The sequence below is a fragment of the Trachemys scripta genome, chromosome 16 (genome assembly GCF_013100865.1).
Source record: "Trachemys scripta elegans isolate TJP31775 chromosome 16, CAS_Tse_1.0, whole genome shotgun sequence".
In the NCBI taxonomy this organism is placed as follows: Eukaryota; Metazoa; Chordata; order Testudines; family Emydidae; genus Trachemys; species Trachemys scripta.
This window is the reverse complement of record NC_048313.1, coordinates 16400874-16423443: the sequence shown is the minus strand read 5'-3', so window position 1 is coordinate 16423443 and position 22570 is coordinate 16400874. Positions and strand designations below refer to the sequence as shown.

The 22570-nt window shown below is 56.6% G+C and overlaps 1 protein-coding gene across 9 annotated transcripts in view; it reads right to left on the bottom strand.

Moving 5' to 3' along the window:
• Nucleotides 1-22570, bottom strand: part of CACNA1A (calcium voltage-gated channel subunit alpha1 A) — a 172058-nt gene that overhangs the window by 70531 nt on the left and 78957 nt on the right. For 6 of the 9 annotated variants that reach the window (XM_034792254.1, XM_034792246.1, XM_034792250.1 and 3 more), the window contains 15 exons: nt 19348-19439; nt 18216-18368; nt 16102-16289; nt 10120-10223; nt 9222-9337; nt 8276-8332; nt 7763-7858; nt 6249-6458; nt 5643-5755; nt 4892-5004; nt 4125-4256; nt 3718-3790; nt 3146-3263; nt 2561-2628; nt 280-386 (listed from right to left, as the gene is read on the bottom strand). In XM_034792254.1, the coding sequence (XP_034648145.1) occupies nt 280-386; nt 2561-2628; nt 3146-3263; nt 3718-3790; nt 4125-4256; nt 4892-5004; nt 5643-5755; nt 6249-6458; nt 7763-7858; nt 8276-8332; nt 9222-9337; nt 10120-10223; nt 16102-16289; nt 18216-18368; nt 19348-19439 (1740 nt within the window). The remainder of the gene's footprint in view (nt 1-279; nt 387-2560; nt 2629-3145; nt 3264-3717; nt 3791-4124; nt 4257-4891; nt 5005-5642; nt 5756-6248; nt 6459-7762; nt 7859-8275; nt 8333-9221; nt 9338-10119; nt 10224-16101; nt 16290-18215; nt 18369-19347; nt 19440-22570) is intronic. The other 3 variants (XM_034792247.1, XM_034792248.1, XM_034792249.1) reach the window with 3 other exon arrangements.

The following is a 22570-nucleotide window of genomic DNA, read 5'->3' as shown; positions in this document are numbered from 1 at the left end:
CGCTCTTGCCCGGTCCCCACAGCGCCCCCTGCTGGGAGGGGCTGGGACCGGAGTAGCCAGGAGCTCCTCCCACAGCCAGTGCTCCTGCCCCGCTCCCCACAGTGCACTGCAGCCCCGAGCATTCCTTGTCTCTAGCTGTCCTGAGACCCGATCCTGCAACATGAGCCGGTGCCGAGGCTCTGCCGCCCGTGGCCGGACACAGCATCACGGAACAAGAGAGCCTGAGGGGAGGCTCCGGTACGTGCCCTGGCCGCCGGTGTCGCTACCTACGGCACTTACACCGCTATAGACATGCTGGCTGCAGACAGGGGGCTCACTTCTGCCACCTCCTTGGCTTTCTGTAGTGCAAGTTTTTGGTTGGCCACCTCCTCCTCCTCTTGTTCATCCTGATAGGCACAGACACAGGCGAGCATTAGCGGCGTTTGATCCCCATCAACCCCGCCCTGATTCCTGGCCCCTTTGGGGTGTAACTCACCCTGCCTGGTGCGGCGGCTTTGTCCCCTCTGGGGGGGGGAGGCCACACAGGGGGTGACAAGCCTGCTGCAGGCTTGGAAAACAGCTCCGGCATAGGTGCTGACTCTGTGGGTGGAGCACCCATGGGGAAAAAAGGGTGGGTGCTGAGCACCCACCGGCAGCCCCCTCTATCAGCGCCTCCCCCTCCCTCCCTACACCTCCTGCCGCAGATCAGCTGGGGGAGGGGCAGGAAGAGGTGGGGTGGGACTTAGGGGAAGGGGTGGAGCGGGGGCAAGGCCTAGGGCGGAGCAGGGGTTTAGCACCCCCCCGGGAAAGGACAAAGTCGGTGCCTGTGAGCTCAGGAGACTCATGCTTCAAGAGCCAGGGTGATACCTGCAGCCCCCAGCCGGGAGTGGCCGCAAGGCTAGGACACCCATCCTCCCGCCCCACTCGAGCTAAGGGAGAATTCAGGAGCCCAAGGCCAGACCACGGGACCATCCGCTCCTCAGGTGTGAGCTCCTGGCTAGCACAGGGCACCACCAGCAACCACACAGCAAAGTATCCCAGCCCTCAGGAGCCTGAACTGGTGTGTGCCGTGGACAGAGAACAGGCGGGAACAAATTCTGCCAATGCCCAAGCCTCAGCAATGGCAGGGAACGGATTAGGTGAGATGAGCCCAGGTGATCCCAGCGGGCTCCCCACGCTGCGGAGGAAATCAAAAAAACCACAAGAGTCCTGCCAATCTGACCTGGGGGGAAGTTCCTTCCCCACCCCAGATCTGAAGACCCCAGGCACATGAGCCAGGCCCACCAGCCGGGCATTTAGACCCAGGATTCTCTGTACCACCTCGGCGAACTGGGCCCACCCCAAGCAATGTCCTGTCTCCAGCTGTAGCTGGTCTCTCTTGCTTCAGAGGAAGGTGAAAACCCCTCGGAATACATAGCGGCTAGCTGTATAGGCCCTATGACACACAGCTGATGCCACCACTACCATGGACTCCAGGGAGTTGGGTGTGATCAGTGTCTCTCTAGGGCAAAGGAAAGGCTGGGGCTGAGGGGCGGACAGGGGAGTGTGTTTCTCTTATTGCGTAATGGAGCCAGGAGTCCGACAAGCTCCCGGGGACGAGAGGTAGGAAACAGGTGACGGAAGATTAGCCAGAAAGCCCAGGGGCTGGGGCAGCTCCTGTGCTGGAAAGGAAGAAGAAGGTGATGGGGGAAGAAAGAGGGAGTGAACTAGGCAGAAGGAGCCTGCCCCCAGCACCAAGGCTCACCAGGCTATTTAAATGCTCTGCCCTTCCCCCTGGCCTTTCAGCCTCCAGCAGTCTTAATTCCTAGGAGCAGCGTTAGCGCCTCAGCCACTAGCCCACTCCTCAGCTACAACAAGGGGTCAGCACCACCCTGTTGTGCTTGACAGAATTACCGGACTTAGTGATGGACATTGGCGTGGGGCGGGAGGGGGCTCCAGGCTGAGGCAGGGGGTTGGGGGGTGTGAGGGCTCCAGCTGGGGGTGCAGGCTCTGGGGTGGGGCTGGGTACGAGGGGCTTGGCGTGTAGGAGGGTGCTCCGGGCTGTGACCAAGTGGTTCGGGGGACGGGAGGGGGATCAGTGCTGGGACAGGGGGGTGATGTGCAGGGTGTGGGGGGTGTGCAGGCTCCGGGCAGCGCTTACCTCAAGCAGCTCCTGGAAGCAGTGGCATGTCCCCCTCTCCGGCTTCTACGCGGAGGTGCGGCCAGGCAGCTCTACGCACTGCCCTGTCTGCAGGCACCGCCCCCGCAGCTCCTATTGGCCGCGGTTCCTGGCCAATGGGCTGGGAGCCGCGGAATCAGCGCTCGGGGAGGGAGGACAGAGGCAACATGCAGAGCTGCCTGGCTGCGCCTCCACCTGCAACAGTAGGAATGGGGAGCTGCCCGTAAGCACCCCCCCCGGACCTGAACATTTTTACCATGGACACTTGTGTCCGTGTATGGACATGTTGCCGACCCCTGCGAGGACACTGCTCATGTTTCAGCCATAGTTCGCTCCCTAAGGAAGTCTTCCAAAGGGGCCCCTAAGGCCGCTCTGAGATCTCAGGGTTCCTGAACCCCCCACTGCCAGGGAAGCAGCTCCCACCTTGGTGAGCTCCTGTGCGTTAGCCAGGTTATCCACGGCGATAGCCAAAAACACGTTCAGCAGGGTATCTGGTCACCCAGTCAAGGCAGAGCCACCAGCCGCTCCAGCTCCAAACACCCCTGAGGCCAAGGGCAACCATCCTTGCCCCAGCTCAAGCCACACCTGGCTCTCAGCATATTCCCAGGGCTATCTCGGCACGGGGGGCGTGGACTGTGATGCACATGCAGAGCTTGCTTGCGCCCACAGCACCTGGGGTTTCCTTGCAGCTCTCCCATCCGAGCACTGGCCCAGTGTACCAAGGACTAGTTTCACAGCCCCAAGCCCCAGCTGCTCCAGGCTCAGAATCGCTCTCTTCCCTTTGCCTACCGAGACGGCTAGCTACTCCTAATGCACCCATTACTGGGGCATTGGAGCCCCACAAAGAACTGGGAACAGAACCCAGGAGACCTAGCTCCCAGCCCCTCCTGCTCTAAGCACTAGACCCCGCTCCCCTCCCAGAGCTGGGGTTAGAACCTAGGAGTTTGATTCCCACTAGAGCCTCCCGCCTGATGTCTTTCTCTCTTGGGGCCACCAAGCAAAGGATACAGTTACCAAACAAGGTGAGAACAATGAAATAGACCGAGTACACCATCCCCTGATGGACGCCGCCCTGAGATTTGATACCATCGTACATTACCATGTTCCAGTCTTCGCCAGTCAAGATCTGAAAGGGAAAAGAACAAGGCACCACCGGAGGCAGAGAATCCTTTCAGACAGTGCTCAGGGGCACATGCCACCCCCATGACCCACACTGAGACGGGAAGACGAGTCTCCATCCCTCTCTGAGCCATGGTGAACATTGCACCTTCAAAATGGGGGCGGGTGGGGGAGTGGGTCCAGTCTGGTTTTGCTGGACGGCTTACTGGGAATCTCGGCAATGGGGCCTGGGAACTTTCTTGGCCCGTCATGAAAATAGTGGGGCATCTTTAACGCAGGGTGTTTCCTCCCAAAGGGTCCAGCAGGCATGTGAGTTCAATAAGAGCCCACAACCAATCACTTCCCCTTTGTGGGTGTCCTTCAGAAGGGCCTTTCCCCTAAGTTCATGCAGTGATGCCGCTTCCTGTTTCCCCGCCCCGCTCTCACTGCCTGTGACACTGACCGAGCAATGGAGGCTGTACCTGAAAAACTGTCATTATTGCTGCTGGGAAAGTGTCGAAGTTGGTGGAAGGGGTCCCATCGTCAAAATTGAACCTGTGCAGGGGAAACACCAAACCAACACACACAGGCCCGTTACTCACACACGCCCTTATCTGCCTGCCATGTCAGAGGGGAAAAGTTGAGTCAGGAATCTCTGCTCCGGTCCCAGTCTTTCCCAGCGGATGGCGCTGTAGGGGAGTGGGGCAGGACTGCTGGCTGCAGGAGGAGCTCCCATCTACTGCAGTCCCAGCCTCTCTCTACAGGAGGCGATGCAGGAGCATTGGCTGTAACCAGCTCCCTATTATTCCAGTCCCAGAGCCTGATGGGATCTTGGGAAGGCAACAGGCTGGCTGAGGGCTTGGCTCGGAGGGTCCCCCCAATTACTCACTGGCCCCCAAAGAGCTGCATCCCCAAAAGGGCAAAGACGACGATGAAGAGGAAGAGAAGGAACAGCAAGCTAATGATGGACTTCATGGAGTTCAGGAGAGACACCACCAGGTTCCGTAGGGAAGCCCAGTACCTGCGGAGAGAGACCAAAGGAACCACAGGTGAGCCCCTGGCAGCGTGGGATTGGGTGACAGCAGGTGGGTGGGCAGGTGTCCACGTGTGATTGGGTGCTTGTGTCTGTGGCCGGGTTACTTGCCGGCTGCATGAGACAAATCCAATGTGCCTTTAGGTGTTTATACGGCATGGCACAGCCCAGGGTTCAAGTTAATGGTGAACACCAACAAACGGACACACAAGCACACACGAGCACGTGTACACATACTACACACACACGCACTCAAGCATACACACACTGTAACTTAGGGTTGCCAATGTCATATTTAAAAAATAAGAGACGGTTTTCTTAGCGCTCCTGCCCCACTCCTCCTCCCAATATTATTATCATTAATAATAATTATTATTAATAATAACTAGTACTTGGGGGGGTGTATTTCTTGCTGATTTTTGCAGCACTCAGCAACTCCCAATCTTGTACAGAAATGAAAAAACAAGGGACATCCCTTGTAATAAGGGACTGTTGGCAACCCTAAGCGTGCTACACATGCATCATTCACACACACACACATCACTCACACACATACTCATCACACACACACACACACATGCACACACACACGTTTTAGGGACACTGGAAGCAAGAACACTTACTTTGTGATTTTGAAAATACGCAATAACCTGAGAGCTCGTAACACGCTGATTCCAAAGGATGTTCCAGGCTTCATGACAGCCCAGATCACCTCAAAGATGCTCCCTATGATAACCTGCCAGAAAGCAAAGGACCATATTAGCGGCCTACAAAAAACTCTGGGCCTTGGCTGTGCAGGGAACCTTGGCGCTGATGCCCTCCGCGCCCCCCCAACCCCCCACGGGCGCTGACAGCATGTTCAGGACAGGCTGCGTATTCACACACATGCACTCCAACACCCATACCCAAGGGCACACACATGATCACAGGCACATGTGGGCACCCACCTGCCAATGCTCACCTCTGTGCATGCACTCTCACCCGGCCCCCCATACCCACCCGTTGGCATGTACAAAAGCACACAGACACTCACAGACACACTCCTGCCTCCAACCCCATGCAGGCGTAAATCCACACTAACTCCACAAGGCCAGATTCTGATCACAGCTGCACTGCTGTAAGTCCCGATTAACTCCAGTGAAGTCGACTTCAAGGGAGTTACTTTGAGTTTACACTGGTGTAACAAACCACCGAATCCAAAGGAGCTATTCCAGATTTACACCGGTGTAACTGAAACCAGAATCGGCCCACTAGAGATACTCCAGATTTAAACCAGTGTAACTGAAACCAGAATACAGCCTGATGGAGCTGCTCCTGGTTGAACGGGTGCAAGCGAGCCCAGGTCCCGTGGCGGGCCAGGAGGGGCAGACTTACGGCGCAGTCGAAGCAGTTGAAGGAGGAATGAAAGTAAGGCCGCGTTCCGAGCCCATACATTTTTATAAACATTTCGGACATAAAGAGTCCTAAGAAAATGAATTCTGCATAGTCTGTGAAAGAGAGAGAGAGAGAAAGAGATGGCTCAGACCTGTCCAGATCTCCCTGCCAGCTCCCTCCTACCCCGCTGCTCTCTCCACTAAGAGAAATGAAACTGCTCATTGAATGACACACTAATAAACTCTTCCATTCCTAGAGCGCCCTCACCCCGAAGGATCACAGAGGGCTTTGCCCTCTGATAGACACTCACATAGGGAGACTGTCCGTCCCGCCTACATCCTCTGGTGCAGGGGGTGTGGCAACTGTTTAGCAACGTGGAACAGTGCTGCAGACATCGGTCACCCAGCACTAGGGAGCAGCCCTCTCTGGGGTGGGGCGCAGTGGCCGTTTAACCATCCGGAATAGGGACACCTCCCCCAATGGTGAAATGCAGCCACCTGTAGGGCTGGGGTGCCCCAGGAGTTAAACAGCCGGAAATTAGGACTCCTCAATCCGAGGGAACGTGGGCAAGGAAGAGGCGCGTGCTCAGCCGCTGGCCATACTCACAGAGGAAGTCGGAGAGCCAATCTGGCTGGCTGTAGTGTACTATAGCAACACACAATGTGTTGAGTGCTACCAGACTGAGGACTGTCCAGTAAAAGGCCTGAGTTTTGACCATTCGGCGGATATAGAAGCGCATCCTCCTCTCCCTTTTGTGAAAAAAGGTGGAGTTTTCCAGCTTGGCACTTTTGATGCTGGCTCGAGCAAAGGGTGAACCTGCAGAGGGAAGAGAGGAAGGTTAGGAGCAGCCCCTGGGCAGCGTGGCTGGCACAGGTGTTAGAGGGGGCGGTTTATTGGGCCTCCTGACTCTCCACCAGCTCCCCGGCTGAGTAACATGGCGCCTGGGCCCAGGCTCTCGGGGCACTTACTGGGGTCAGCCTCCTAACCCCTCTGTAGGACAGCAAGAGAAGGATCCTGCATCCAAATGAAACTGCAGCGTGACTCAAGGACCTCCGGATGCCAACTGGCAGAGGGCCCAGGCGTATACAGGGGCACAGGGATCCCTGGGTGCACACCCAAAAGGGGTCACGTAAGGTCGCTACTGAAAGCCTGTGTCACGCTCATCCTCATCATCTTTGCAAGAGGCACTTATGGGGAGTACGCGGGGAGCGATGCGTAAATGCTAAAACTGATCTTCCCTCGGTCTGTGAGTTAAGGCAGGTCACCAAAAGGTGGCCCACATGCGCCTGTCAGGCAGGGGGAAGGAGACGCTTCTCTCTCTAGCCGGGCATGTGCAAACTGCAAATTGTCTGGTACACAATAGACGTCCATTTACAGTCTGAGCAAAATGCAAATTAACAGATTATGGGGGCTGGAGGAAAATACAAACCAGCAGGAGTTTACAGGTAAGACAATGAACTTCTGAAACTAGGTGAACTCCCAGTTATTCCTTTAACTGGTGAGAGGGCTTGGATCTTATGAGAACGGATCTCAACCAAACTGGTTGAAAACACCCGGGACAGAACTTGGGGTATCGTGTAGGAAATAGGGGAGTGCCCTGCCCGTTAAGGTTAGTCTCTAGAAAGTGTGTTATGATTTTGTTTTATAGATAACCATTTGTTTCCAATATTCTTACTCACTATCACTTCAATCTCGTCTTGTTTTCACTAGCTCAAAGTGTGTTAAGCTAAGTGGCAATCCTGAGTAGAACATATCACACTGGTGGGGGGAGGGATAGCTCAGTGGTTTGAGCATTGGCCTGCTAAACCCAGGGCTGTGAGTTCAATCCTTCAGTGGAACAGCGGCACTCAGAGGGCCTGGGGGTCAGCGAATGCCTATCACTAACCTGTACAGACAGAGTGAGGCCTGCACGGGCCTGGGGAGCGGTACCCCTGCTGCCAGAGGCTGGTGATTTCAGGGAGCTGGCCCACAGCAGGCACAGATATGATTCCTTAACACTAAGGGCAAGTGGTGGTAAAGTGACTCACAGCCCTGGAAAGCATCACAGCGGCTGACAGGTTTTGTCCTTCCCCACATCACACTGTGCCCCCCCGTGGCCATGCACAAGGCTGCAGACCTACCCACTGAGGAGATGTCGGCCAGCTGATCGTCTGCTTCCTCCGGGTTCAGCAAGTCTGTCTTGCTCTTCTTGATGGTGGCTCTCCGCAGAGCTCCAACAATAGGAACATGGCAAGAGAAACAGACATTATCCTTTGGGTTTCCCAGTCGGACTCTGTACAGTGCCCCGGCTGGAAGGGGCTGGAGTAGCTAGGAGCTTCCTCTTGGTGATCCTGCCCTGCTCCCAGCAACACCCCCTTCTGAAAGGAGCTGGAGAAGCCGGGAGCTCCCCCAACAGCCAGTGCTCCTGCCCCACTCCCTACAGTGCCCCCTTCTGGACTAGGCAGCACCAGAATTTCTCTACTATTTTTCTATCTACGGAACTTTTTGGATCATGGACAGATGAACAGCACCTGTTTATACGGAGCCCTCCAGCCGGCCCCCTGGACAACCCACTGTTACTGCAGCTGTGGTTGGAAGTCCCAGGGGAGCCACTATTTCTCCAGCCACTAGGGGTTCAGGGACACACAGCTTACCATCAAACGGGAGCCTCTGCTCTTCCTCCGTCTCATCCTCCGCTAGGATCACTTCTTCTGAGAGAAAAGAACTGGGAATTAATCTAGGCAACAACACGCCCCTGGAATTCTGGGGAAACTTTCTCAAGCTGTGCTGGGATGAGGCCGGGCTGGGGCCGTTACAGTCGAGGGCTGGAGTGAAGGGCATCTACGTTACCACATTTCAGGGGGCAGGGGGCCCATGGCGCCACGTGGAGGTCCAATGCAGAAATAAGCCACATGGCCAAAGGGCTCCTACTACGGGGCACCCCTCCCCAGGGCACGTAGGAGGTGGCGTAGGCTGGCTGGAAGGCCCTAGGGAGGGGAAGGCAGACAGGAATGCCACAGGAGGGAGGAGGGCTGGGGTGGAAAGGAGTGATGGGGAATATGGAAAGAGGTGTGGGGTCTGCATCTTTCACTTCACTCCCACCAGGACACCCATCTCTAGCCCTAGCAGCTGGTCAGTGACCCTGCAGGGGCGAGAGGGGAAGAGCAGATGATGCTTCATCAAAGATCAGAGCCAGGGGAATTATACTCTTGGGAGCCTGCATGGAGCTCACTCAGATTCTGGGGTTCCCTGCTGAGCGGACTGGCAGGCTGGGTTCATCGAAAGTTTTCGGGCAGATCCGCATGCCAGCTTTGGGCCCAGCCCCAGAGATGTGTTTGGGCGCCAAACTCCCATAGATTTCAAAGGTGCCGCAGTACCTCTGGTGGTCCGGGTCTTTGAGCCTTTGGGTGTCCTGGCAGCTCAAAGTGAAAGCCAGGGCATGGGATGGGAACCGACCTGACACACGCTTCCCAGAGTCAGGGAAATAACCTCTGCCCAGTGAGGGGGAGGGACTTGCCAAGGGTCCCCCAGTGCATTACAGCGGAGAAGGATACGCTCCCCCCACCCCCGGCCGGCGCTGTGGCAGAAAGGAGTCCTCACCCGCTTTGGAGATCCACTCCATGTAGCCGTTGAGCTCCCTCTCAATCTGCTGCTGCCGTCTCAACTTGAGAAACGCCCGCCGGTTCTCCACCCGCTCTCTTTCCTTGGCAAACTCCCTGCAGGCATCAAAACAGCCAAACTGTCTGCCAGGCTGCCCTGCACATGTCTGAGCCGGTGGGGATCACGAGGACGGGGCAGAATGCGCCTCCTCCCCCGAGCATGTGCCATCCAGGGCACCCTGGGTATGTGTGTGTGTGTACCTGTGTGAGAAGGGTGTGTACATGTGTCTGGTATGTGACCAGTGTCCGTCTATGCAGTATGTGTGCACCTGTGTAAGGGGTGCCCATGTGTGCGCCCATGTACCTACATGGACTGCAAGGGGTGTACACACAGTGTGTGTGTGAGACATGCACACCTACACGTGTGTCTATGTGTACGGATATCCGTGTGCCCACGTCTCTGGGTGAAAGGCGGGTGAGCAGCATGGCTGTGGGTGCAGGGCGTGTGCCAGGGAATCCAACAGCAGCAATGGCAAAGGCCTCTTGGGTTTGCTCTGACCCCTTCCCGGAGGATCGCACCTAGGACTTCTCCTCTGCAGATCTCCCAGCTCTTTACAAGGTGGGTCAGTGTCACTCTCCCCGCTTTACAGGTGGGGAAACTGAGGCACAGAGCACAGAAGTGACTTGCCTAAGCTAATGCAGCAAGTCAGTGGCAGAACCTAGGAAACCCGACTTCCAGGCCTCCCCACTCTAACCACCAGAGCCCACTCCCCTCCCAGAGCTGGGAACAGCAGCCAGGTGCCCTGGCTTCCAGTCCCATGCCCGATTCCCTACGTAGCCTCCTGGGCCCCTGGGAGCCAGTCGGGAATGCAGCCCAGGGCAGGGGGCCACGCACTTACCCAGACAGCACCCCCAGCACAAGGTTCAGCATAAAAAAGGAGCCAATGATGATGAGGGGGATGAAGTACAGCCAGTTCCAAGTGTTCCCTGAGGCATCGTTGCTCTGGGAGAGAAGGGAGTGACTCAGCCAGTGCGGGGTGCCAGGGCCAGGCTGTTCCTTCCCTCCGAGGAGGGGCCGGTGACCATGGACCCCAAGCAGCCGGCCAGCTCAGCAGGCCCACTCCTAGCCCACTTCCGAGAGAGCTGAGTCTGCAGTCCAGCCCCTGCTAGGCTTAGGGTGACCATATTTCCCAAAAGGGAAAACTGGACACCACCTGGGGCTAGCCTGAAGCCCCTCCCCCTGGCCGAGCTGGCATCAGCCACTGGCCTGAACCCCTCCCCCATGCAGGGCTGGCCCGAGCCACCCGCCCATGCTGCTTACCTCCCAGGCCCATGTGGGGCCGTCCCGCAATGCTCACCCCCCTCGGCTCGCGTCACTCACCCAAGCAGCTACGCCCCGCCCCTCACCCATGCAGGGCTGGCCTGGCCCGAACCGCTCACGCGAGCAGTCACCCCCTGCACGTTCCTCCATCCTCTGCTAGGGGTCGCACGCCACTTTTTTTTTGGCAAAACTAGGCATCAGTTGGCAAGAGCAAATGGGACAAACGCCAAGTTTTGCCCAAAAGTTGGGACAGGGCTTAAAAAAAGGCACCGTCTCAGCCAAAATGGGATGTACGGTCACCCTATATAGGATGGGCACGGCACCAGTGGGGTTAGCACAAACAGCCGCCCGTCCCCCACCAGCAGCAACAGACGGAATAGGCCACGGGGACCGATTACCTGTCTTGCTCCTCAAGTTGGGGCACCTTGGCAGGGGATGGGGGGAACATGCCCAGCTGATGTCCTGACTCTCAGAGCCCTGCTCTACCTGCTAGGTTACACTCCTCCCACTAACTGCGGCTTGCTAACAAACCACAGGCCACTCTGCCGGCTCCCTCCCACAGCCACTGCCCCGGGGAGCTCAGAGTGAACTGGGCCGCTCCCCACTTTGTGCCTTGAAAGCCGACATTAGCAGCAGGTCACGGGTTTGCTCCAGGGAAGGTGCTAATGGACCCTTCTCCCGACTGGCTTCTTTGTCCTCCCCTTTGTGGTGCCAGGGGCTGGAGGGGCAGGAGAGGGGATGGGGCGCTTTGCGAGCCTCCGCTCCACGAGCTGCTAAAGATTCCTTGTCCCCATTTCTCGCTGCTAAATATAGGCCAAGGAACAAAGTGAGTGGCAGTCTCCCGGCTGCTCAGTCTAACGAGAGCCCAGCAGAGGGGGTCTGGTGACAGCGGTGCCTGGGGAGTGGGGAGCATGTGAAGGGATCTCAAGGCCTCTACCATGCCCACAATCTCCCCGTAACTGCAGGGGGCAGAGTCAGCAAGCCCCGAGTTGGGTCCAGGCTCCCCTGCTGTGGCAGCCTTGTGAGGGCAGCTTCTCCACTCCCATCCCGAAGGGGCCTGAATTCGACAAGGTGCTTGTGTCCTGCCAGAGGGCCAGGGTGACTCGGGATCTGCACTAGGAGCTGGGGGTGTTTCAGACATACTCGGGCTGGCTCTTATTGAGTAGTGCAGCCACGGTAGCACGGGCAGCGGCAGCATGAACCAGCTGCCTCGTCACAAACCCACTTGGGGCCCGTGGGGACGTACTGGGGGCAGCGAGCCAGTGCCCCTGCAGCCCACAGCGACACTGCTGTTTCCAGTGCGCTATCTGCACAAGAGGCAGCAGGAGTACGTCTATCAGAGCTGGGGATCACACCCCTAACTTACAGCGTAGATGTAGGCTCAGCGGAAGGTGCAACAACCCCCCCCACACACACACACACACCCAGCCCTCTGAGCCCTCCTGCCCCTAGGCACTGCTTCCAGATTCTGCTGGCAATTTAGCTCCCACTCAGAGGCAGACTGCCATTGCCTCTTGCCAATGGTTCGGCCGGTTCAGTGTCTGTTCCCCGCCCCCCTTCTCAGACTGTAAAACAACAACAGAATCCTCTGTGCTGAAATGCAGCTGTCTCTGGGGGGGGGGATGTGCAACAGCTGCTTCGCAGCCATCAGCCCCGCGGCACAGTTTGGATGGGGCAGCAGGCGCTGGACGGTGGTAAGACAATTGTATGCGATGCACACGTTTTCTGCTCCCCTCCTTTGCAAGAGGCCGGAAAGTAATGAGTCGCTGGTTAATTATCCAGGGCTCCTTTCAAATCTAGCACAAAAGGCACGTGAGGAAGACGAAAAGGAGGGGGGTTAAGAGGAAGCAATTACCCAGGAGGCCGGGAGTTCGTGGGATGGTCCAGAGCGATTGGGTTGTCGGTGACAGAATATGTCATAAGGGCTTGTTCCACCGATGGATTGGCTCAATTGAACTCCCCCCCGCTCAAGCTGCTGGATCATGGGGGGTTCTGGGTCTCAGGCACCCCCCGATGGGCTGTTTTATCCCCTAATCACAGGGGCAAACACATCGGTGCACAGCTGATGGGGAAGTTGCATTTACTCCTATGACCGTTGCTCTATCAGCCATATGGGCTGGCCTGCGGGCATCTGGGTCATTGCCGTGAAGCAGAAGGTGGGCTGGAGGCTTGTGAGATTGTAATTAAGGTGCATCATCACCCAAGGGCCTTGAATTGTAAAGCAATTAATGACCCCACCTCCGGGGGGAGGTAAGTGGAGACCAAACCCAATATGGGGAAACTGAGGCACAAAGAGCCGCCGTGTGATTTTCCCAATACCTAAGGGGAAGTCTGTGCTCAGGATAGAAGCCAGGCGAGCTCGCTGGAGCAATAACTCATTAACTCTCCCCACAGCACAGCATCTTCCCTCCCATGCTCATGCCCCTATCACTGGGGGAACCCAGCTTTGGGGGCAAGAGAGGACATAGGCACGCAGCTGCTAGGAACTGGGCTCAGACCCACTTAACTAATTTCACGTAGGGACCAATGGTAGCGCACCTCAGTCACTAGTGAATGGAGCTGAATTCAAACCAAGGCCCTAGAAGGGAAAGGCCACAATATCCCATCCCCCAGCCTCCTGACCCAGCCACGCTGGGCACTAGATTGGAGTTGCACCATCTAGCTGGGAAAGGTCTTGTGAACCATTCCCCAGCCTGCCCAGCCAGCCAGTCCCACTGCCAAGGGGCCAGTCTGGAGGGGCACCCCCCAGAAGGGAAAGGCCCAGTGACACATTCCCTGCCCCAGGGCCAGCTTGGAACCAGGAGGGAAAAGGCTCCATAGTGGAACCTGAGTAGAGCCTATGCCCTGGCTGTGAATCCCATCCCCTGTGCACCTGCCCTCCCACATGCACAGCAGTCAGTGCACACCCACGCAAAGCCCTTGTCCAGAGGCCAGCATAGGTGCTGGAGCAGAGCCCGCGTGGGACTGGTCTTCAATCCTGCTCCCGCCATTATGGCAGCAGGTCCTGCGGGATCCCCGTCCTACTGCAGGGCTCCATTCTGGAGCTCCTCCTGCTCCCACTGCTTCTGGAAGGTCAGCTCTCGCCAAGAGGACTGGCGCAAAGCAGATCCTAACCCACCACCAGTTTGGAAGGGCTGGCAACGGCTGACTCACGGAGCAATGCTGGCTGCTACAAATCCACTTGGAAGCCTTTGGGGACTAGAGAGAGATGCAGGCAGCGCTGCTCCCGCTGCGGTGGGCCTGGGACACGAGGTCTCTCTCCTGCATTAGTGTGATTAGCTCATGGAACTAGGAATAATTTATGTTTACATTGCGCTTTCCAGCCCCAAGTGCTTCATGGTCTCTAGAGAAGGATCTGCCACCCACCACCAAAATGCAGCTACCTCTGCGGGGGAGCATGGCAGCTGTTTAACAACCCACACCAACACTGCATGGCAGTTTTTGGCAGAAAGCAAAGCCGAATCCTGTGTCACACACAGATTTCAAGGGAGGGCTTGGGGAGGCCAAATGGAATTTGAGCAGGACCCTCGGGCTAAGGCAGCTACTCTTGGGGACAGAGCCGTGGGATTCCAGTGATCTCACTACAGTGTTTTATCCAAAAGGCAGATGCTGTGGGCATACAGCTTCCCTCCCAAGCAAAGCATTGAGCTCAACAGCCCTTAACCGACAGGAGAAGTGCCCCCTTCTGGATCATCAAGGCAACTTCCCACTGCACCCTGGGCTTTCCTTCCTGGTCTCCTCCCAGAACTAACTGGCCAGGTCACCATTCAAAGCACCTCTCGTCCTATTCAGTCTCATACCCAGACAGCTAAACTCAAGATCCCCCAGCCAGGCTAATGCACCACAGGGCTGTCCTTGCACACACCAGACATACTCAGACACCTACACACTTTAGTGGTAACACACACAGACATATTACAGCTATGCTACCATAACCCAGCACTTACACAGCTGCAAATTAACATACCTACTTTTCCACAGCGCTCCCTCCACAGGTTCTCTCAACAGTCCTGCAAGGCCACTCGCACACTACAGGGCCATGCTCGCTAATGAACTCCCCTCTTGCAAGCTAACACAGCAGCCACACTGGAACAGGGGCACCCCCTCCAGAGCACCCCTCATGGCATGGGACAGCTCTGCAGTAACTGCTGTTTTTAGCTGAGCCCTAGGTCCCAGGACTTCCTCCCTGGAGGCCCTTTATCCTAGCAAGTTCCTACTGCTTCCCCTGCCAAGGAACTCCCTACTTCCTACCCGGGCCAACCTGTCTCCCAGAGAGAGAATTCCCTGGAACTCGGTTTGCTCAGCCCTTTTTAGGAGACCCAGGTGTTCTCAGGTAACCCATCCCATTAGCCCCACCCCCTCAGGCTGCAAGGCAACTAATTATGACACAGGTAGGGCTGGTCCTGTCACCCTCTCTCTCTCTCACTCACACACACATCCCTGTCACCTTCCCCAGCAATCCAGCGCCCCCTGGCTGTGCATGTGAGAGGCCCCATCTGGCACCTTTTCCCTATACACCACCACCAGGCAGGCCCAGCTTCATCCCCTATTCTCCAACTGCCACAAGGCCTACGGGCTCCAGGCCAGGCACCGCCCTCTCTCTTTTTCTCTTCCTCTGTCTCTCTCCCCTTCTCCCCCCGCCCCCCATCTCTGTGGAGCACTTCATCCTTCTCCCTGACTCAGCAGAACGCCCCAGCTCATTAATTCTGCACACATGGCCAGCCGCGTGCCTGGCCTCTTGGTAGTAAGGACCCCACTGCACTTTGGATCAGGGACAAAATGCTGAGCGAGAAGCAGCCTGTCAGCATCCTGGAAGCAGGCTCCCCTTCGGCTGGGCACTGCTGCCTGGTGGCTTCATAACTGCAGTCCGGGAGAAGCCACGAACCTCCCTCTGGAGTCTGGACACGTGTCAGCCACAAGATGCCTCTTGGTCCCAGCGCCAGGGCTGCTGGGGGGCTGGCTGCCTCGGGATGATGGTTATTGGCCCAGCTGAGAATATGCCCCCGTTGATTCAGGGCTCGTGAACAGCCAGGTCTGTTCTGGTCTCACTCACGTAACTCAGAGCTGAGAAACGGGTTGTTTTGGCCAAAAAGATTTGTGCCTCTCTCTAGGGGTTGCAGTGATTCTACAGGGCAGGGGCAGGGGCAGGGCCAGGCAGGCACAGTAGAGCCGGTGTTCATATTTGGTGGATTCGATGGCCCTACAGTATAGAGATGACACCCGTGCCAGGTGGGTGCGGTGACCCTGCAGTACAGAGTCAGTGTGGGTAGCAGGCAGATCAAAATGCTTTACAACCATTCATTAACAAACTCACCCTGTGAGATCATCACCCCCATTTTACAGATGGGAAAACTGAGGCCAAACTGTAACTCAGCTGCAGACTCAGGAAGAGAACACAACAGTCCTGATTCCCAGACCGCTAAGCACAGCTTCTTTATCCAAGTAACGAAAAGCAATCTATGCAGGGAGCCCCCTACCCCTCATGCATTGCCTGCCCTGCCCCCCAGATGCCAGGCAGTGACGGCCTTAGAGCCCAGGGCTGCTGCAGGCAGAGACTCACATAATAAAGGAGTTCGGTCCACCCTTCCATGGTGATACACTGGAAGACAGTCAGCACAGCAAACAGGATGTTATCGAACTGCGTGATCCCGTAATTCGGGCCTTCCCAGTACTCACGGCATTCGGTCCCATTGGGGCACATGCGGGCTGGTTCTTCTGTCCCACATGGAACATCGACCTTGATTTCGCCTGCAGGGCAGGAAAAGAAAAAGGACTGATACCCCGATGGCAGCCCTGCAGAAGTCAGGTAACCCCGTGGCTGGCAGGTAACCTCGCATCAGAGAGCTAATCCGAGGGCTGGTGGGTAACCCCACAGAAGCCAAGGGCTTCTCCCTACATGGCCCCTTGCGCTTGTCAAGAGCTGATGTAGTAACGCTACCAAGCCCTTCCTGAATCCTTTCGCTGGAAGACCCCAATGTGGGGCACAGGAATTGCGTGCAATGAGAAAGCAGCTGACGTTCAGGAGCCTGGCATCAAGGAGCCAGACTGGTCTCTAAAAGGGAGGGGGAACGGACAGAACCCCTGTCTCAAGGTCTCAGGAAGGAGCCCTGAACTTGCTCCTGCTGGAGTCAGTGGCAGCAGGACTGGGCCCTGTGCTCCGCGGGGAAGGAAGCGTTGGGGTACCTGGTCATCCCCACACATGCCATGCCATGCAGCCCTCCTGTGTACAGCGCTGGCAAGCTCCCTCCTCAGGAGCCGAGCGTCAGGATCCCAGACACACTCCCTCTCTGAAGGGGACTGGGGCCCCCACGCTCCAGACCCTTCCCCTCCTATTTCTCTGACCCTCGACTTAGGGTGACCAGATGTCCCGATTTTATAGGGATACTCCTGATAGTTGGGACTTTATCTTATATAGGTGCCTATTACTCCCACCCCTCGTCCTGATTTTTCACACTTGCTGTCTGGTCACTCTACCTCGGCACCACAGCATCTGAACATCTTATAGTCATCCCTTGACCTACTAGCCACCACCCTGGAGTATTACCCCATTGCACAGATGGGGAGCACAGGCACAAATGACTTGCCCAGTTACACAGGGAGGCCATGGTTAAGCCAGGAACTAGATCGGGGTCTCCTGGATCCTGGTCCAGCATCTCTTCTTCTACACCCAAAGCAGGGACGGTCCCTCTCTCCAGTGCCTTAGGGAGACCCCTCCTGGGACCCTGAGCTGAGGTTCAGCCCCTGACTCCCAGACCCCCTGTCCTGGCGCAGGGAGGGGCCTGGCACGGAGTGCTGGTTCCCTCCAGCTCGGTAGTCGGGATTTGCAAATACAAATCGGGGCCACCTCTCTCGTGTCTGCTGGGAGAGTCAGACCCTGCAGGTGCTTCCTCCGTCCCCCTCTCCTTCCCTCCCCCAACCCCCTTCTCGATGACATGGCCGCGTTGCAGAAATAGCTCTCCCTCAAATAACACCATCGCCGTCAGGGGAGACAAATAATTAGGCCATTCCATATTGAGCGCAGGCCAGGGGCCCAGGGAGGAGCGGGAGAGAGAATAGTGGGGATGATAGGCAGATTCCAGCCCCGCACCCTGAGACACTTGGCCAGGGAAGATGCTGTCACCCCTTGGCTGGGTTGCTGCCCACAAGGCCGGTGCCGGGTTCATACCGCCCTCTCTCACACACAACAAGGACTGGGATTTTCCAGCTGAGGCGCTTCAAGCCCTTTACAGATGTTCCTTCATCTAGCCTTGATCCATGTCAACATGACCTCCACATGGTAGAGGGGGAAACTGAGGCACGGAGAGGGGAAGTGACTTGCCTGAGGCCACACACCAGGTCAGGGCCAATGCTTGGACTTGAACCCAGATGTCCTGGCTCCCTGTTCGCTGCTCTAGTCCTTAGACCATTTTCCCTCTAAGAGTTGGGAGTAGAACCTCCAAGTCTCAAACATCCTGCTCTATGCCCAACCTCTCCGAGAGCGGGGATTAGAACCCAGGTGTCCTAGCTCCCAGACCCCTGCTAGACAAACATTCCTCCCTATGTGGAACCAGCATGCAAGTAAAGGGAGCTTGTGCTGGCCCCTTTCTGCCGCTTGTCCGGCAATTCCCTGCGTCACTCACCTACGGGACCCCCGATCCGAACGCAGGGGACAGGGGATGCGGGCACTGGACCTACCTGTCACCGAGTCAAAGCAGGTGGTGTGAAATTTTCCCATATAAAATTCTAATCCTATGATTGCAAAAATAAGGATTGCAAAAAACAAGAGTAGGCCAATTTGTAGCAGAGGTATCATAGCCTTCATGATGGACTTCAGAACAACTTGTAAACCTGGGGCGGGAGAGAGGGAGACAGGGTGTCAGACGGCAGCTCCCACAGCAAAGGCAGGACCCTGGAATTCTGGGGCCCCAGAGCAGCGAGGAGAGAGTCCCTCACTGCACAGCTGTGTGGGGACCACACCAAAGACCCTGTGCTCAGCTCTGAGCATCCAAACCAGGAGGGCAGCAGATCAGTTAGTTAGATTGGAAACTCTCCGGGCCCGGCTTATCTTTTTGTTCTGTGTTTGTACAGCACAACTGAGGTGCTACCATAATATACCTAATAAATGTACCGCACCCAGCACAATGGGGTCCTCTCCATGACCAGGGCTCCTACACACTGTCACAATCAAGCGTCACAGAAGGGGTCATCCCCTTCTAGGCAGCACTGGGGAGACACCCCCCATTCCCACCCCCCTGCAAGTGGGGCCATTTGGTTCTGGACTCTTAGATCCCTGACTAATGTTTGCAAACTGAGAAATGCTTCAGAGACCAGTAGCAGCCACTCTCTGAACACACAAGGTCAGACAAGCTCTTCTAAAACCTTTCTCTGCAGCAGCTCCCGCCAGATCCCAGCTTCAGTATGAGAGTACAGGGCAGCCGTTGGGAGCTGGGTCCCATTGGGGGATGACAGAGCCCAGGGCTGGGAGCTGACAGGGCCTGGGGTTAGGTGCTGGGTCCCATAGGGAGGTGGCAGGGCCTGAGGTTGGGTACCGGGGCTCACTGGGGCATAACAAGCCCAGGGCTGGGAGCTGGGTCCCATAGGGAGGTAACAGGGCCTGGGGTTGGGTGCTGGGACCCATGAGGAGGTGACAGGGCCTGGGGTGGGGTGCTGGGTCCCATGAGGAGGTGGCAGAGACCTTTGGCTAGATCCCAGGTCCCATGGGGAGGTGACAGGGCCTGGGGTGGGGTGCTGGGTCCCATGAGGAGGTGGCAGAGACCTTTGGCTAGATCCCAGGTCCCATGGGGAGCACACGGACTAACTCACTTACTTGGGATCCCCGACACCAGCTTTAGCGGCCGGAGCACACGAACTGCCCGCAGTGTTCGCAGGTCGAAGTCGGAGCCGACTTTCGCCAAGATGCTGCAAGAGATGAAGGGGAGAGAGACAAAATAAGGGGCGTGCTGGGAAGTGAGGCCACCTGCCCGGAGAGGGGAAAGCTCCCCTCCGAGAGGAACACTGTAATTTTGCCACAGGAGGGGGGAAGAGAGGCATGTGGGGATGGGGCTACAGTGGGACCTGGTGGAAAGAAGGCATTGGGCAGCCAAGACCCTCAGGGTCAAATTCTACCCTCACGTAAGCAAGTCAACAGAGCTGGGAACAGAGCCCAGGAGACCCGACTCCCAACTCCCCCTGATCAGACCACTAGTTTTCACGCCTCTCCCCGAGCCAGGGAGAGAACCCAGGAGTCCTGCTGTTACCAGCTGAAGTGAAGGGCGCCTGCTTGATGAAAAATAAAATCATCATCATCTACTTATTTCTTGAGCACATTCCTTCCACGGATCCCAAACTGCTTCCAGCAGAGGAACACGCAGGGATAACTTGCTCAGCACGGAGGGGCGCAGCAGCTGGTTACCGGCGCAGGGCAATACCGCACAGCTGCTCCGGAAGTGAATGATCCAATCTCCATGTGAAAACCCAGGGGGAGTGGAAGGAGGCAGAATGCAATTATCTGTCTTGACATTTGGCCAGAATATTGGAGCTAACGCCCCAACTCTTAGGAGAAGTGCCACAGGATCCCAGGAGCAAAAGCTGACAGGAGCTCGATTTCATGTCATCCACGAAGGGGCCCATCCCGCATCACCTCAGTCACACTGGGAATGTCACTCTACTCCCTGCAGCACAGCCACCCCCGGCACCACGCGGAGGCAGTGGGGGCAGCGCTCACTGACTGGGAAGAGCGCTCCCCCATCTCAGCCCCTGGGTTTTCCTTGGAGGTTTTCCAGGCCTGCATATACCTAGCCTGTGAATTCAGACAGGATCATAGCGCAGATGGCCTCAGTGGTAATAACCAGCCCAGTTATAACACACAAACCTGTTCAGACCGTAGCACTGAGCATTTCAGATCAGTCCCATAACTGGTTTCATCAGCCCGGTATCTAGACTAACAGGCATTAACTCCAGTGTCCTGGCCATATTCCAGGTCAGATTTTGCTTCCTTAAAATGCTTCCTTGCAGTTTCAGTCGGATACAGGATTCTCCATTACCTCCTGACCTAAACTCTTGAGTAGCGTTGCTGTGTGGGTGTTAGCAGCAGCCACCGTCTACCCTAGAAGTGGCTGCATTTCCGTGCTGGGTGAGCCGTCCCAGTACAGTGTTGCGGTGAGGCTGTTAAACAGATGCTGCTTTCACCCCACCCAGAAGTGGCTGCACTTCGAAGGGAAGTGAATTGTTCCATATTTAGATCTCTTGGGATGAAAATGGCTCTGGAAATGGGAGTTAATCTAGCTCTGTGTTTGTCTCTTTCTCATGATAATTAAAAGCTGAATCACAGGGGTTCAATAAGTAACTCTGGTTACAAAGCTTTTATTCCTCCTGGCTACGAGACATGAATCAGCAAAAGGCACAACTACAGAGAGAGGGGCGTGTGTGATAAAAGGAGAGATCCACAATGGGCCGTAGTTCAGAGACGCTGCCGCCTGGGCTCCCATTGCCAGCGCCAGCTTTAGACCTTGGGAAGGGGATGCTGGGACAGGGACCCCCGGCATGAGGGTTACAAAGGATTTGGGGGCACATTTGGGGGGGTTATGCCCTCATTTCAGACACTTCTCTGCTGCCCAGGGCAAGTTCCTGTCCCAGATACCCCTGCACTGCTCCACACCCAGCACACACCCCTGCCGCCCCGTCATACCCCAGTGCCTCCGATCCAAACCCTGTCTGCCTGTCCCTTCCTTCCTGCGGGCCCATCAGTCATTCATGGGGCCTTAGTGCCGCTCCTGAAAACACCTGCCCGGATATGAAACGTTTGCTGTCCTTGCAGCTCACCAAGGGTTTGGAACACCAGTGCGCTAACCTGGGGACATTCCCCCCAACATCTCCCCACCAAAGCTTTCGGGTCCAGATCCGCTGGGAGGCGGATCATGATCAGGGCGAGGGTTGCTCATGTCTAGAACCAGGCCTCTTTTAATCTCCCGAAGAGATTAAAACTGTGTCACAAGCCTCCTGTGGCAGTGTGGTCCTCAGATTTGGTTCACAGATGAGAAAATGCACTCCTCTAGGATGCCATATCTGTGCCGTATCTGTGTGGTTGTGTGGCTGGCGCTCGCGCTGTAGGGTGCCGTATCTGTGTGGTTGTGTGGCTGGCTCTCGCGCTCTAGGGTGCCGTATCTGTGTGGTTGTGTGGCTGGCGCTCGCGCTCTAGGATGCCGTACCTGTGTGGTTGTGTGGCTGGCGCTCGCGCTCTAGGGTGCCGTATCTGTGTGGTTGTGTGGCTGGCTCTCGCGCTCTAGGGTGCCGTATCCGTGTGGTTGTGTGGCTGGCGCTTGCGCTCTAGGGTGCCGTATCTGTGTGGTTGTGTGGCTGTTGCTCACGCTCTCGGATGCCGTATCTGTGTGGTTGTGTGGCTGGCGCTCGCGCTCTAGGGTGCCGTATCTGTGTGGTTGTGCTGCCGGGTGATGTTTGCAGCCTGAGCGGTGGCTGTACCTGCCTTGTGCAGTCCTGTTTCCATTGGTCCCAGTTCGGTGAAACGCTGCCCCATCCAGGCCAGCCCTAACCAGGCTCTCACTCTGCAGCAACTCCACTGAGCTGAATGGCCTCGCTCCTGATTTGCACCCGGGCAGAGTCAGACCCAACAATCCCTGCAGCTTCCACTCTAAAATCAAGCTGCTGCCTGCTGTGTGGCTGGCCGACCAAGCGGTGGCGCCTGCCCACAGTGGCCCAGCCCTCAGAGCGAGCAGGAGACAGAGGCAGGTTAGATTCAGGAACTGACAGGCGCTTCCCACGGGCTTCTGCATTTTGCTATTTTTAATTACAGAATTAGCAAGGCCACCACGGCCTTTGATGCCTTTACATACGATCGTCAGGAGTGTATTTATAGAAGCGTTGCACGTTGATGTTAACAGCATCGGGGGTGAAGCTGCTCTCACCTCCCTGGAGCTGGGAAGGAAAAGGTGGCAGGATGCATTCAAAAGGGGACAGCAAGATGATGGCGCCCTGGGGAAGTATGAAAATCTTCCCTGCCGCAGGGAGCCAGGGTAATCCTAGCTCGCCGTCCT